At 40.6% G+C, this 12,852-nt stretch overlaps 1 protein-coding gene across 1 annotated transcript in view; it reads left to right on the top strand.

Moving 5' to 3' along the window:
• Positions 1-12,183, top strand: part of LOC119772791 (opioid-binding protein/cell adhesion molecule-like) — a gene marked incomplete at its 3' end in the record, with an annotated part of 32,265 nt that extends 20,082 nt beyond the window's left edge. The window contains exons 2-3 of the mRNA XM_038269435.1: positions 9,279-9,511; positions 12,022-12,183. Coding sequence (XP_038125363.1) covers positions 9,279-9,511; positions 12,022-12,183 — 395 coding nt within the window. The remainder of the gene's footprint in view (positions 1-9,278; positions 9,512-12,021) is intronic.
• Positions 12,184-12,852: the final 669 nt, after the last annotated feature.

Below are 12,852 nucleotides of genomic sequence, written 5' to 3'. Positions count from 1 at the left end.
TGTTTACGGTGTGATTTAGCTGGGGTTTCGCCTGGAGGGCTCTATAGAAATCTGGCAACCTATTGAACGGAGTTGAACTGAGAGAGCGTGCCGTTCACAGACACCAGAATGAACGAGTTCACAATAACGTTCATCAGGCAGTAATGCAGTACGTTCAGTTCACGTTCGCCCAAAACATGAACGAGTTCATGAACTTTAGTTCCATGAACGCGTTCAGGCACAACACTGGATCAGGCGATGGTTAACATCGAGACCTGTATTTTATAAAAGGGATAGAAATATATAAGTAGATCTAAACAATGTATGTTTAAAAATATATCTGCAAAATCTCTAATCAAAAACAAAAAATACTTAGTTAAGCATATTGTGCAAAACAACAATAAAAAAATTTAACTCCTATCAGATTTATAGTCCCCACCCTGCAGATATATTAGAATCTGTCCTTAAATTACAGCCAAACCTATTTACACAGTAACAGATAAAAACCTTTAGATAAACCAAACATTACCGCCACATATCTGACTCTATAACCATTAAAACAACTATTTTCATTCATTTCAGACGGAACTATTCACAGACTGGATTATATTAAACTGAACTTCCAATTTTCACCACTGTTAGGCGCCAAGTAACATTTCCTCTGAGTACGGAGCAGCCAGCTTGCTTAGTCTCACAATGAATCATGAGATACCCAACGCTATCGAAGGATACAGCGGACCTGTCCAAACGGACAGAGAGAAGGACGTTTTTGTAGGCCGCATAACGAGGACTCTTGAAATCCGACCAGACTTCTGCGCCTCGCTATGATGTCATCGGCCTTCAAATCTGGCCTTCGGAGGATGCAGACCATAAATTCAAACAGAGCCCATGGATGATCACTACTTTTCAAGGTGCATTGTGGGTAATTTTGAGTCCACTTCTTTTTCGTCCACTAGAAGTTCAGCCGCTCATTTAAAATGGCGTAACAATAACGTTAAAAGTAATCGAGTTTATGGAGGAAAACCTGATGATCGGGTTAGCTCTGAGGAAGATGTTACTATGGCAACAGAAAGGTGGAGGAAACTCTCTTCATGACACAGAAAACTGAGAATGTTTGTTAGTTATTGAAGTGAAATCATCACGGAAAAAGGTGAGAGCATCATCATCATCATCATCATCACCATCTATACCAGTGGGCATAGAAGGTATTTGCCGCCATTTCACCAGAGCTGCTTTATGTTAAGAAGAAACTTCAAAATCAAGTTATTTGGATGATTCAACTTTTGACTTTATCATTGTTTCTCACACATCCAGTATAACACAGACTCAGCAATGCTCCTGGATGTTTACTTTTGAAGGGTTTTAGTTTAAAAAATGTGTATAAGTGAATAATTCCTTGATTTAGCTGAATTGATCCCAGTGGGGGGGGGATATGGGAATAGATACAGAATAAAAGAGTGATGGTTCATTGATGGCCGCCACTTCAGCTCCTGCTTTATAAACAGCGTTCTGGATAATTATAAATATGATGAGGTAAAGTTTGCTTTAACAGTTATGTTTTTAAAAAGATCCCATTTGGGAACAAGCATTAAAGTTTAAAATGTCTCCAGCTCTAGAGAGAGCTATAGATCACTATACAGTGATCTGGGTGATCCACCATCAAAGGCTGTGGGCCGGATTAATGTTTAGCTTCCTGACAGATTAAACTTCCTCCAGAATCAGATTTTAATCTTAGGTTTTAGACAGTTAGTGTTTTATAATAATGCACTGAATAGATCGTGTCAAGAATCAGCAGCGTCTTTATAAATGCCCTGTAAGCGACCATTTCCATGGCAACCAATGGATAACGTTTTTCCCTCGGTTTGTATAATTTATTTTAAATGAGAAATATATCTATATTTAAAAGTTGAGTTGTGGAAAAAGAAAACATTAGGTGAAGAATTTGACACCAGATATTTTGATTAAATCAGATTTTCCAAGATGATGACAGAAGAGCTTCATTTAGATTAAGGTTAACTACATTAACCACTTTATTATAACCTGTTTACTAATTCTGCAGCTTGTTTCTCTCAATCATTATCTGAAGGTATCAGAGTAAAACTTAATAAAAACTTTTGCATATTTTTTTAGTCTTATTTGTTAAAGTTTTAAACTAAAATAATTTTTTCTCCATTTCAGTGTTTTGGGCTAATCAACCAAGATGGCAGCAGATGTTTGTCAGCAGATACTGCGGTGTATAAATCTATATATATAAATCATATATATATATATATATATATATATATATATATATATATATAGTACTTGACCACTGGATGAAGGTCGATGAGCTCTAAAAGCAAAAACATAATGAAGCTGAAATGAAAATAATGAGCCTCAGACTGAACAAACACTCAGATTTCTGTCGTTTCTCTTTGGATTATAAGGCAGCAAGTTGGTTTGACCTCTGAGTTAGTGGACCTCCTTTGACCTCTGGAAATTATCCCAGAATAATTAGCTATATTGGTGAAAGTGTGGAGGTTGTTATCAGAAATGATGACTTCATCCACCAGCTTCTGTCCTTTCTGTCTTTTGGGGACTGATACCCCACATTAAACCCTGGGCTGCCTGTGTGAGGAAACGTTTTGGCTGTTATCTTGTGACTGTTGCTCTGAACCCAAAGTGTTTCCATGGGGACCAATAATATCCTCTCCAGGGAGTGTTTGCGGCTCTCATTGAAGGGGCCCCCCAGTGAGGGGCAGGGGGCCACATTTGACTCAGCCGCTGGGTGATGAAGTGGAGCAGAGTGTCTGTGGAGCAGTCAGGAAACAAGGAGCTCAGTGCATGAAGAAAAACTCAAATCATTCCGTAAAAATTCAAAAAATATCCACTGGACTTGGTTTTCAAGATTTGAAGACGTTTCGCCATCTCTCCAAATCTTTTTTCAAATCTTGAAAACCAAGTCCAGTGGATATTTTTTTAATTTTTACAGAATGACTATGACCTGGATGACTGAGAACCTTCATCAGCATCAAAACTCAAATCCAATCCCTTCATTTACAGTTAATCACCAAAGATGGTGGAGATGTTTTTATTTTAAAGGCTTTTAGTGGTGGGATTTGATTTTATCCAAATTAAAATGCTTTTCTCTAAGCACTATATATTTGCTATATTCAGATTTCAAATGATCCCTCAGCGGGTGTTTGCATCCTGGAACTTTATAATTATTTATCAAAGTGCGATCTGGAGACATCAGACTGGAAGGTCTGATGGATCTTCTGGTGACCAAGACGGGTTTAAAATCCAGACTTTCATTCAGTTTTTCTGAAGATGTTTCCTCAGCTGTCCAGGAGTCATTTTCTCAGCTCCACCACAGCAGTCTGTAGTTGGAGCACTGATGCTTTAAACAACATGGCCGCCCTTCCTGCTGAGCTCAGATGTAAATCAAACTCCCACCGAATCGTCCTCCTGTGTGTTTGAATCATAATTGTCTTTTATTCATTTCTTTGGAAAGAGTTTCAGAAACAAGTTGTTGCTGCTTGAAGCTGAAGTTCACCTCATTGTGGATTTCTGTTTATTTGGAATTATTTGGAATTTGATTAAATTAAATATTAACTAATATGAAGCAGCTGAAATATTTCCAAACCATCCGAAATGCAAATGCAAGAGCTAATAAAAAATAAAATATAATATGGTAAAAACGGCCTTAGTTAAATTATTTCCTCAAGCAGGAATAAATAAACTTTAGTTAATTAATTGATTAACCTTTTCTATGTCTGCTTCTGTCTCCTTGAACCCCAGTGGGCCTCAGCAGATGGCCGCTCACACTGAGCCTGGTTCTGCTGGAGGTTTCTTCCTGTTCAAAGGGAGTTTTTCCTCTCCACTGTCGCTACAAGCATGCTTAGTGTGAGGGATTGCTGAAGAGTCAATGAGTCGATGCAATCAGCTGGTTTTCCTTAGATAGAAAACTTTGAATCAATCTGACTGGATGATCTGGTTGAACTGGAAAGTGACCTGAGATGACATGATGGGAATTGAAGGTATAGAAATAAACTGAATAGAATTAAATTAAGTCACTCTAAGCCTTCTGTGACTTAGCTAATAGCTAGCAGACATAGGAGACTCCCACATTTGGGGAAACATAATAGCAGTAACTTTATATTAGCGTAAGCTCTGAAGTTAGCTAGCAGGTCCACTGGCTGCTGATTGTGGCCCTCAGGGTTTCTGTGAGGGGGCCTCTTTGATGTGGATGGACCAAGATCGGCCCCGAAAGAGGATGAGAAAAGGAAGAAGCAAATGCTTTCCTCAAAGCACCATGGGGGCCAGGATTACGTATCCTATAGGAGGGTCTTGCAGAGGGGGGGTGGGGGGTTGTTCCAGCAACTAGAAAGGAGTATAATTTTTGCTGTATATGACTATGAAATTTATTGATTTAAAATGTCCTACTTCTGTTTCTGAAATAAAGAATATAATGATCTGATAAAGCAGTGACTGCTTGGAGGATAAACTGATTTAAGACATAATAAAGATCCTTTCAGAGATTTTATTAGAAAGTTTAACTAGAATCTGTCTAATGACACGAAGGATAAAGAAACTCTTTCAAACTTATTAACCAACAAATATTTTTAAAATTAGGTGAACTTAAAGCTTCCAACTGACCTCTTTTCTTTTAAAAATGTAGGATGAATTATTAAATCTACGACTTTCAGCTAATATCCAGATATGATTTAGCATTTCTGCTATTTTATGGGGTCTGGCTGCCAGGATCTCAAACAAGCTTGGCTCCATTACAGGATCAGGTGAGGACAGGAAATAGTCAGGGTCAATGTGAGCAATCTATTTAATGTATATCCTCTGCCTGACCCTCACAGAACAAGGCCACAGAATTCAGCTGAGCTAAGCCTTTTCATTCCTCTGTTGTTGCTCTACAGCATCAGGAGAAAAACGATTGACTCAGAATATAGAAAGTATCTGATTACAGAGCTTAGTGTTCAGAAAAAATAATCAAATTATATTTTATAATTATTCTATTTTCCAATTACAACTCTTATCAATGTAAGATTTAAGCTTTTTTTGGTGATTGTAAAAGAGGTGACCAATATTGGTAGATGATGGAACTTCTGTGGTTTCCTGATGATTGGTGCCATCGGCGTCGCCAGACCCCATTTATACTGGGGCACGTGCCCCAGTATAAATAAGCTGTGCCCCAGTATAAATGCGCTGTGCCCCAGTATAAATCTCATGAATATTTGCAACAGTAATACATTTTTTTAATGCATCAATTTAGATAATTCCAACGGGAGGAGACGTCTATTTCTACTCAAATGCAACTGTTAATTTTGGTAGGAATGTATCAGGGTGGGGCAGTGTGCTTGTCTGTATTTGTGTATGGAAGAAGGGGCATATGCAGTAGGGGGCCAGTTCCCCAGTAAAGCTTTGTTCCTAGAAACGCCCCTGTTGGAGGCCTTAAATCCAGAGGGCTTTAGGAGCAACTTCTACAGGAATAACCTTTCTGATTAAATCAAGTGTTGCTCCAAAGTTATAAACTGGAAATGTTTGACACAAAGTCATTAAAGAATATTTTTCAATTTGAGCCAATACTGTTAAACTCACATTTTCTGATTTATTGGTGATTAAAACAGAAAAAATATCACACATTTTAAGCTTCACCTAATTCGAAGCAAAAAGCTTCAGACTATAGATCTTCATCATGACCATAACTGCAGCAAAGTTGGACTGAATCATGGAAGTGTCATGTCTGTTGGACTGAAGCTGAAGGTGGTTACTTGCAGATTTAAGAACAAAAAAAAGGTAACAGAAAAATCCAAAAATATAAATCCACAAATACTGGAAACCAAGAATCTTCACAACAATGGGGCAAAGAAATGATGAAAAACCAGCCGCAGTGACTGAGCAGGAGGTGCATATATGGGAGACAGAAACAAACAGTAGGCTAACCAGCAGATTGGGAGCAGGTGTGAACAGAGGAGTCTAGAAGGGAGCTAAGGGAAGGAGAAGGACACAAGAGGGCAGCAGAGAGCAAACAAGAAACACCTAAGAACTCAAATACAATAAAAAGACAGACGTTCCAAATGTGTTTTCTAGCTGGTAAAAAGGAATGTGGTCAAAAGAAAGAGCTGATTTTCACACTATGGCGAATTCTGCATAAACCAAAGTGCTTTTTCATAAGATTGATTTACCCTAATTTTCATCCAAATGTTGCCTAATATCAGTGAAATGAAGAATAAATCAGCTAAATTCTGTTCTTTTGTCGTAAACAAGAAGAATTTTACTGAGAAAAGACAATAATACAATTAAATTAAAGATAAAACAATCAGTTAGAAGAAAGAACCTGTCAATACAATGTATAAATATATAAATAATAAATCTGCAATAAAAAGCCAGCAGTAAAAACAATGTAAACAGTAAAAATGAATGTAAAGAATCTTGAAGAAACAGTTATTAAATATAACCCTGTAAAATAGTGCAGTAACCAGATATCAATATTAATATAGTAAAAGGCTTCGAAGTAAAAACAAACAAAAGTGCAAAAATATAAACATGAAGCACTAACACTGGATGTTCTCTCTGAAGCAGTTGTTGGTAGTGATGTTATGAGATGAGCCGAGGCTTCGAGGCGTGTGTCGAGTAATGGAGGGGGCGTTTCCCCGAAGCGCGTGTCGAGGCGTGATTCATTTAGAGGAGGGGCCAAAATTGATGACGTCCGAGGCCTCGCTACCGTGAAACCACGTGACCGCTTCGGAATGTGGTTCGGGAAGCCCAAGAATTTTGACAGGCATCTAAACAGCCTCAGTGTTCAGTCAAGATGTGGGAGTTTGGAGGAGAGCTGCTGTCAGCTGGATAAAGTTTGGATAGATTCTAAGAATAAATTGGTTGTTTTTCCAACCAATGTAGTTTCTTAAAGCTAATTTGGTTTGAATAAACAATGTAACAATCAAAATCTGAGCAAACCACCGAACAAAGTCAGTGTTAACACGTTAGTATTAACTAGGATTTTCTCCTAGGTTGGACTGTATGCAAGAGTGGTGTTGTCTGTAAGAGACAGACTCTCACCTTAGAGGTTGGTGGTTCAAGACCTGTCTTTCTCTTATGAAAGTTGCGATTAAACTTAATTATTTTGGCTGATGAGACTAATTTGCATAGTTTTGCCTGAGTAAAAATATAGATTGGGAAAATTAGGTCGGTTTAGTCAAAAAATTGGTTGAACACAACTTCCAACCTGATAAAAAAAAAAAAAAAAAGTTTATTTCACTAAAATGGCAGAAAAACGGTGCACCTTAAATGACTGTTCTAGGAAATTTTACACTTAAAAAAAAAACTTACAAAAGATTTTATTATACACACCAACCATTAAAAATTTCAAGGGAACTTAAAAGGGGAAAGAAGAAAAACAATTGCAAAAAAAATCACTGATTTTATTACTAACTGTAGTTCTGCTGTCCACCAGTAGGTGGTGACATGTTCACTTGAAGCCTCATGAACTGTGGGGATCGTTGAAGCAATTTGGCCAAACGGTTCAATGAGGCTTCATCTCACCATCACTACTTGTTGGTGTTCCTGCAAGGGGGTGGAGCAACCATTATTGTGCAGCAGGTGGGCGGGGGGGGGGGCGTCAATTATGACCTACAGATATCTGCTCCAAGAAAAGAGAAATACCTTCTGTCATGAACGGTGTTTGTGTGGAGGACCCAAACGCAGAGACCAGTAGGCAGAGGTGAATAAAGCCTGTTTATTCTGGTTCACAGAACCAGGGGCAGGAATCAGAGTCCAACAGAAAAACAGCAAATGAACCTGAACCAAGGAGACATCAGGGGTAAATCAAAACTAGAAGCCAGGGAGAGACGAGACAGGGCAGGCAGATAACAGACAGGAAGCCAGACGGGATGTTTGACGAGGATCCAGCAAACAGGAACTGAACAGGGAGGGCTTTTAAAGGGGACAGAGACAGAGAGAGAGCTGACGAGGAAATTGGCAGCAGGTGCTGGCAGGACAGAGAAACAGAGGAAGGGAGGACACAAGAGGGCAGCAGAGGACAACAAATGGATAACTAAGGAAAACAGGAACAATCAGACCAGGACCATGACAACTTTTCACTCCAATTAACTCAGACGGCACTTTATTTTTTATCTTTGCAAAAAGAAAACAGTCCATCATACAGCCCTTATGCACGGTAATCAGCCCTGTTCTGATCAGGGCAGCATTGGTTCCCCTTTATTTACAATAATAGAAAGTAGTCAGAGTCAAAATAAATTACAGACACTTTGGTTAACCTCTCAAAACCCACCGGGTCGCCGGCGGCCGCCGTTTTATAGCGTTACTCAGAATGCATAAAAATTACACCAGTAATATGTTTACCAATATGAACATGTTACACGTTGTTGGAAAACAGATTCTCCACAATTCAACCACCAAGTTGATTTTATGGTCATAGTGGTCATGGTCAAAGCACAATTAACCCAGATATAAAAGCATGTCAAAATGTAAACATGATATAGTCGCCACAACAAGCAAGCATGGCTTTATTACTACTGTTCAAAAAAGATCTATTATTTTTCAGAATAAAAAAAACGACTTTGATTCATTCATGTTTGAACTGAACAGCTCTGGCTTTGTTTTATTCTCCCAATTTTCATTAAAATATATTCAGAAACTAAAGGGTGTTAACTTTCAAATAATGTATCACACATGTAATTTGGGCTTACAGTTCCGTAGTTTGCTTTTCCATTCGGGTGAGCAAAATATAGCCGAGAATTTCCCAAAATGAGGTGGAACATGTTATGAATAAATGGGAATAGAAGCAAACACTCCTCACTCAGACGGTTTGTGGCCTTGCAGGTGAAACAGATTGAAAACATTTTTCATTGGATAAATGGCTTAACTCAATATTTGAAATAAGAGAAATGTAAATTTTCAGCACAGTGAACACGATGCAGACGTCACCAGTCTGACCAACGACTTGTTCCAGTCCTTTAGGCCAGGCGTCCTGCAACCTTCAGACGTGTCTCTGCTTTAACAGACCTTAGTGAATAATTAGCAGGACTCTGAGTCTGCTGGGGAGGTAGCTCCGCCATGGGATTCAGGGACTGTCTAAAAACTGCAGGTCATCCCCCCTCCCCCACCCCGGGCGTTAATTAGGGCTGAATGGGATTAAAACAGGTCTGTTTGAGGCAGAAGGTGCTTTTTGTCATTAAACTTGCTGATAGTAGTTTAGTGTCTGTTGACCTGATGAAAGATTCTGTGACTGAGGGGAATCATTTCCTCTCCTTTCTTATCTGCATGTCGTTGTGTTTGCTTTGCAGGTGTGAACAGGAGGACGTTGTGACACACGCAGCATGGCTGAACCGCTCCAGTATACTTTACGCCGGCGAGGACAAATGGTCGGTTGACCCCAGAGTGAGTCTGGTGACCCTGAACCAAGAGGAGTTCACCATTAAGATCGAAAACGTGGACATGGCAGATGAAGGACAGTACGTGTGTGCAGTCCAGACCAGCAGACGGCCCAGAACAACTTCAGTTCATGTTTTAGTCCAAGGTAAACCCAGATCTGACAGCCACCTGGCTGCTGAATGTGGCATTAAACCATTAGAGGTTCTTTAACAGTGTTTAGAGGATGATTAGAGTTTATTAGTTAATATAAACTGCATCTAAATTACTGTGTGGATCTTAGTGTTTCTACAGATCAGGATTAATCAATGGAAAACCTTTAGCTTTATTTAAACTTTATTTAAACTCTATAAAACTGTCAGGACCTCACGACCTTTGACCTGATATTCAAAGCAGACAGATCTGGACAATTTTCAAACAAGCTTTTATTTAATATAATACAGTTAGTGACTAGAATAATGGGCTGATGAGCAAAACTTTGCTTATTCAGAGTTGAGTCTGATCCAAGTGCCGCTATCAGAGTTCAGAGTGATCAGCAGAGCTGACGCCAGCCGACGCTGAGGAACAGCAGTGTCAGTGGCAGAGTCGAAGCAGAACCTGTTAACAGACCAGAAGATCAGAGGAGAACCCAAGCCGGAAGAACCGTCCAAGTTCGCGTAACCAGCAGAATCCAGGAATCAGTCCAGAATAAACGATACTGACAGAGCAGGAAAAAAGAAAAACTCTGGTATCTAAAGGTGGAAACAGGCCAGAATCAGAATCTCAAAACAATATAAAGAGCTCTAGATAAACAGCTGGAATGATCTGGCTCTGATGGAAGGCAAACAGGCAGCATAAGAGGAGCAGGAACCAGGAGGACACCATGAGCGCAATGAGTCACTGCGCCAATTAGACGTGCAGCCTGGAGCCGGACGCTCCGGAGGGCTTTACCGTATTAACAGGAGAAGAGGCGCAAGAGAAATTAAACACTGTCGTCTGACATCATGCAGTCATTTATAAATGTTTTAAATCGGGTTGGGTCTGGATCCGTGCCCTCTGATCTAGACATTCAACCTGGTTGGTCTTTGCAGAGGCAGAGACTTTTGGACATGAACTTTAAAAACTCCTGGTTTACTTAAAGGAAAGTAGATTTAAATGAATTCATAGCTGTTTGCTGTTATGTAGAAGGAGAATGGCTGTCATGTAATCTATGGAGTGTAAAATGAGCAGGTAGACGGTTAGCAGAAGGTTCTGGAATCATGACTCATTTACACTATATTGCCAAAAGTATTTGCTCACCTGCCTTGACTCACATATGAGCTTAAGTGACATCCCGTTCCTAATCCATAGGGTTCAATATGACGTCGGTCCACCCTTTGCAGCTAGAACAGCTTCAACTCTTCTGGGAAGGCTGTCCACAAGGTTTAGGAGTGTGTTTATGGGAATTTTTGACCATTCTTCCAGAAGCGCATTTGTGAGGTCGCACACTGATGTTGGACGAGAAGGCCTGGCTCTCAGTCTCCGCTCTAATTCATCCCAAAGGTGTTCTATCGGGTTGAGGTCAGGACTCTGTGCAGGCCAGTCAAGTTCATCCACACCAGACTCTGTCATCCATGTCTTTATGGACCTTGCTTTGTGCACTGGTGCACAGTCATGTTGGAAGAGGAAGGGGCCAGCTCCAAACTGTTCCCACAAAGTTGGGAGCATGGAATTGTCCAAAATGTCTTGGTATGCTGAAGCATTCAGAGTTCCTTTCACTGGAACTAAGGGGCCAAGCCCAGCTCCTGAAAAACAACCCCACACCATAATCCCCCCTCCACCAAACTTTACACTTGGCACAATGCAGTCAGACAAGTACCGTTCTCCTGGCAACCGCCAAACCCAGACCCGTCCATCAGATTGCCAGATGGAGAAGCGCGATTCGTCACTCCAGAGAACGCGTCTCCACTGCTCTAGAGTCCAGTGGCGGCGTGCTTTACACCACCGCATCCGACGCTTTGCATTGCACTTGGTGATGTATGGCTTGGATGCAGCTGCTCGACCATGGAAACCCATTCCATGAAGCTCTCTGCGCACTGTTCTTGAGCTAATCTGAAGGCCACATGAAGTTTGGAGGTCTGTAGTGATTGACTCTGCAGAAAGTTGGCGACCTCTTCGCACTATGCGCGTCAGCATCCGCTGACCCCGCTCCGTCAGTTTACGTGGCCTACCACTTCGTGGCTGAGTTGCTGTCGTTCCCAAACACTTCCATTTTCTTATAATACAGCTGACAGTTGACTGTGGAATATTTAGGAGCGAGGAAATTTCACGACTGGATTTGTTGCACAGGTGGCATCCTATCACAGTTCCACGCTGGAATTCACTGAGCTCCTGAGAGCGACCCATTCTTTCACAAATGTTTGTAAAAACAGTCTGCATGCCTAGGTGCTTGAATTTATACACCTGTGGCCATGGAAGTGATTGGAACACCTGATTCCAATAATTTGGATGGGTGAGCAAATACTTTTGGCAATATAGTGTATGTTTACCATTAAACAACATTTTAACCAAAGGAAATGCTCCATTAAATCAGCTTTCCCCAAAGAACTCGTTCCACCTGCGTTGAAAAATAAAAAAAACTAGATTTATAAACTCATGTGTGTTTATTTAAATCTTTTCCTTTCTCTCTTTCTAACTTAGTGCCTCCAAAAATCATCAATCTTTCGAGGGATCTTGTGGTGAATGAAGGATCTAATGTGACCCTGCTGTGCCAAGCCGGCGGGAAACCGGAACCTTCCATCAGCTGGAAGTTTATCTCCAGTCCAGGTGAGGCTTTGGTCCTGCTCATCATTACTGCTGGAAGTTTCCGCTGCTTCTCCCTCCTTCTTTTGTTCCACCTGTTTCCTGCTTCTGTCTGTGACTTCCTCTCTCCTGCTGGATTTCTCGCTTCACTAACTCCCATCCTTACCTGTTCCAGATCATCACTGCGGTGTCATCATTTACTGCTAAATAAATTGCTCTCTTGTAATTGGGCTAATTAATTAGGAGAACTAATGGACAGAAATATCGTACGTGCATTTTGGCTGATAGCACGTTATTCCCAGTAGCGGGCAATTCCCAAACCTTTTTCATTCCACTTTATGTATTTTCAGCCGGTTTGTTTCTTTATTAGCATTAAAACAGTGAAGCAAACAGAGAATCTGCTGCTATTTCTGTAAGCCTGTGCAGCCATGCATGGCCTAATTAGGAAAGACATGCATTTGAATGTGCTTAAAGGGCCCGACCTCTGGTGTCATTGTTACCGGGGTTTATTAAAGCTCTGGTTTGTGTGCTGAGATCCAGTGTAAATGTGAGCGACCCGCCTGTGAGGAGATAAGCTGGGAGAGGAACAGTAATTGTTTCTGTGCAGAAACAGAAAGCGTGTTCCTGCTGTTTCCCTGGAAATCACAGCCGCTTCCTTCTTTCCTGGGGGTAAAGCCACGGTTGACTTGATTGCTTATTATATCATTTCCATTTTTCCAAAAGGACTCA

Source organism: Cyprinodon tularosa, unplaced genomic scaffold (genome assembly GCF_016077235.1).
Source record: "Cyprinodon tularosa strain WSP-4 unplaced genomic scaffold, ASM1607723v1 ctg1197, whole genome shotgun sequence".
In the NCBI taxonomy this organism is placed as follows: domain Eukaryota; kingdom Metazoa; phylum Chordata; class Actinopteri; order Cyprinodontiformes; family Cyprinodontidae; genus Cyprinodon; species Cyprinodon tularosa.
Note: the sequence above shows the minus strand (reverse complement) of the source record. Positions and strands in the feature narration are given on the sequence as shown.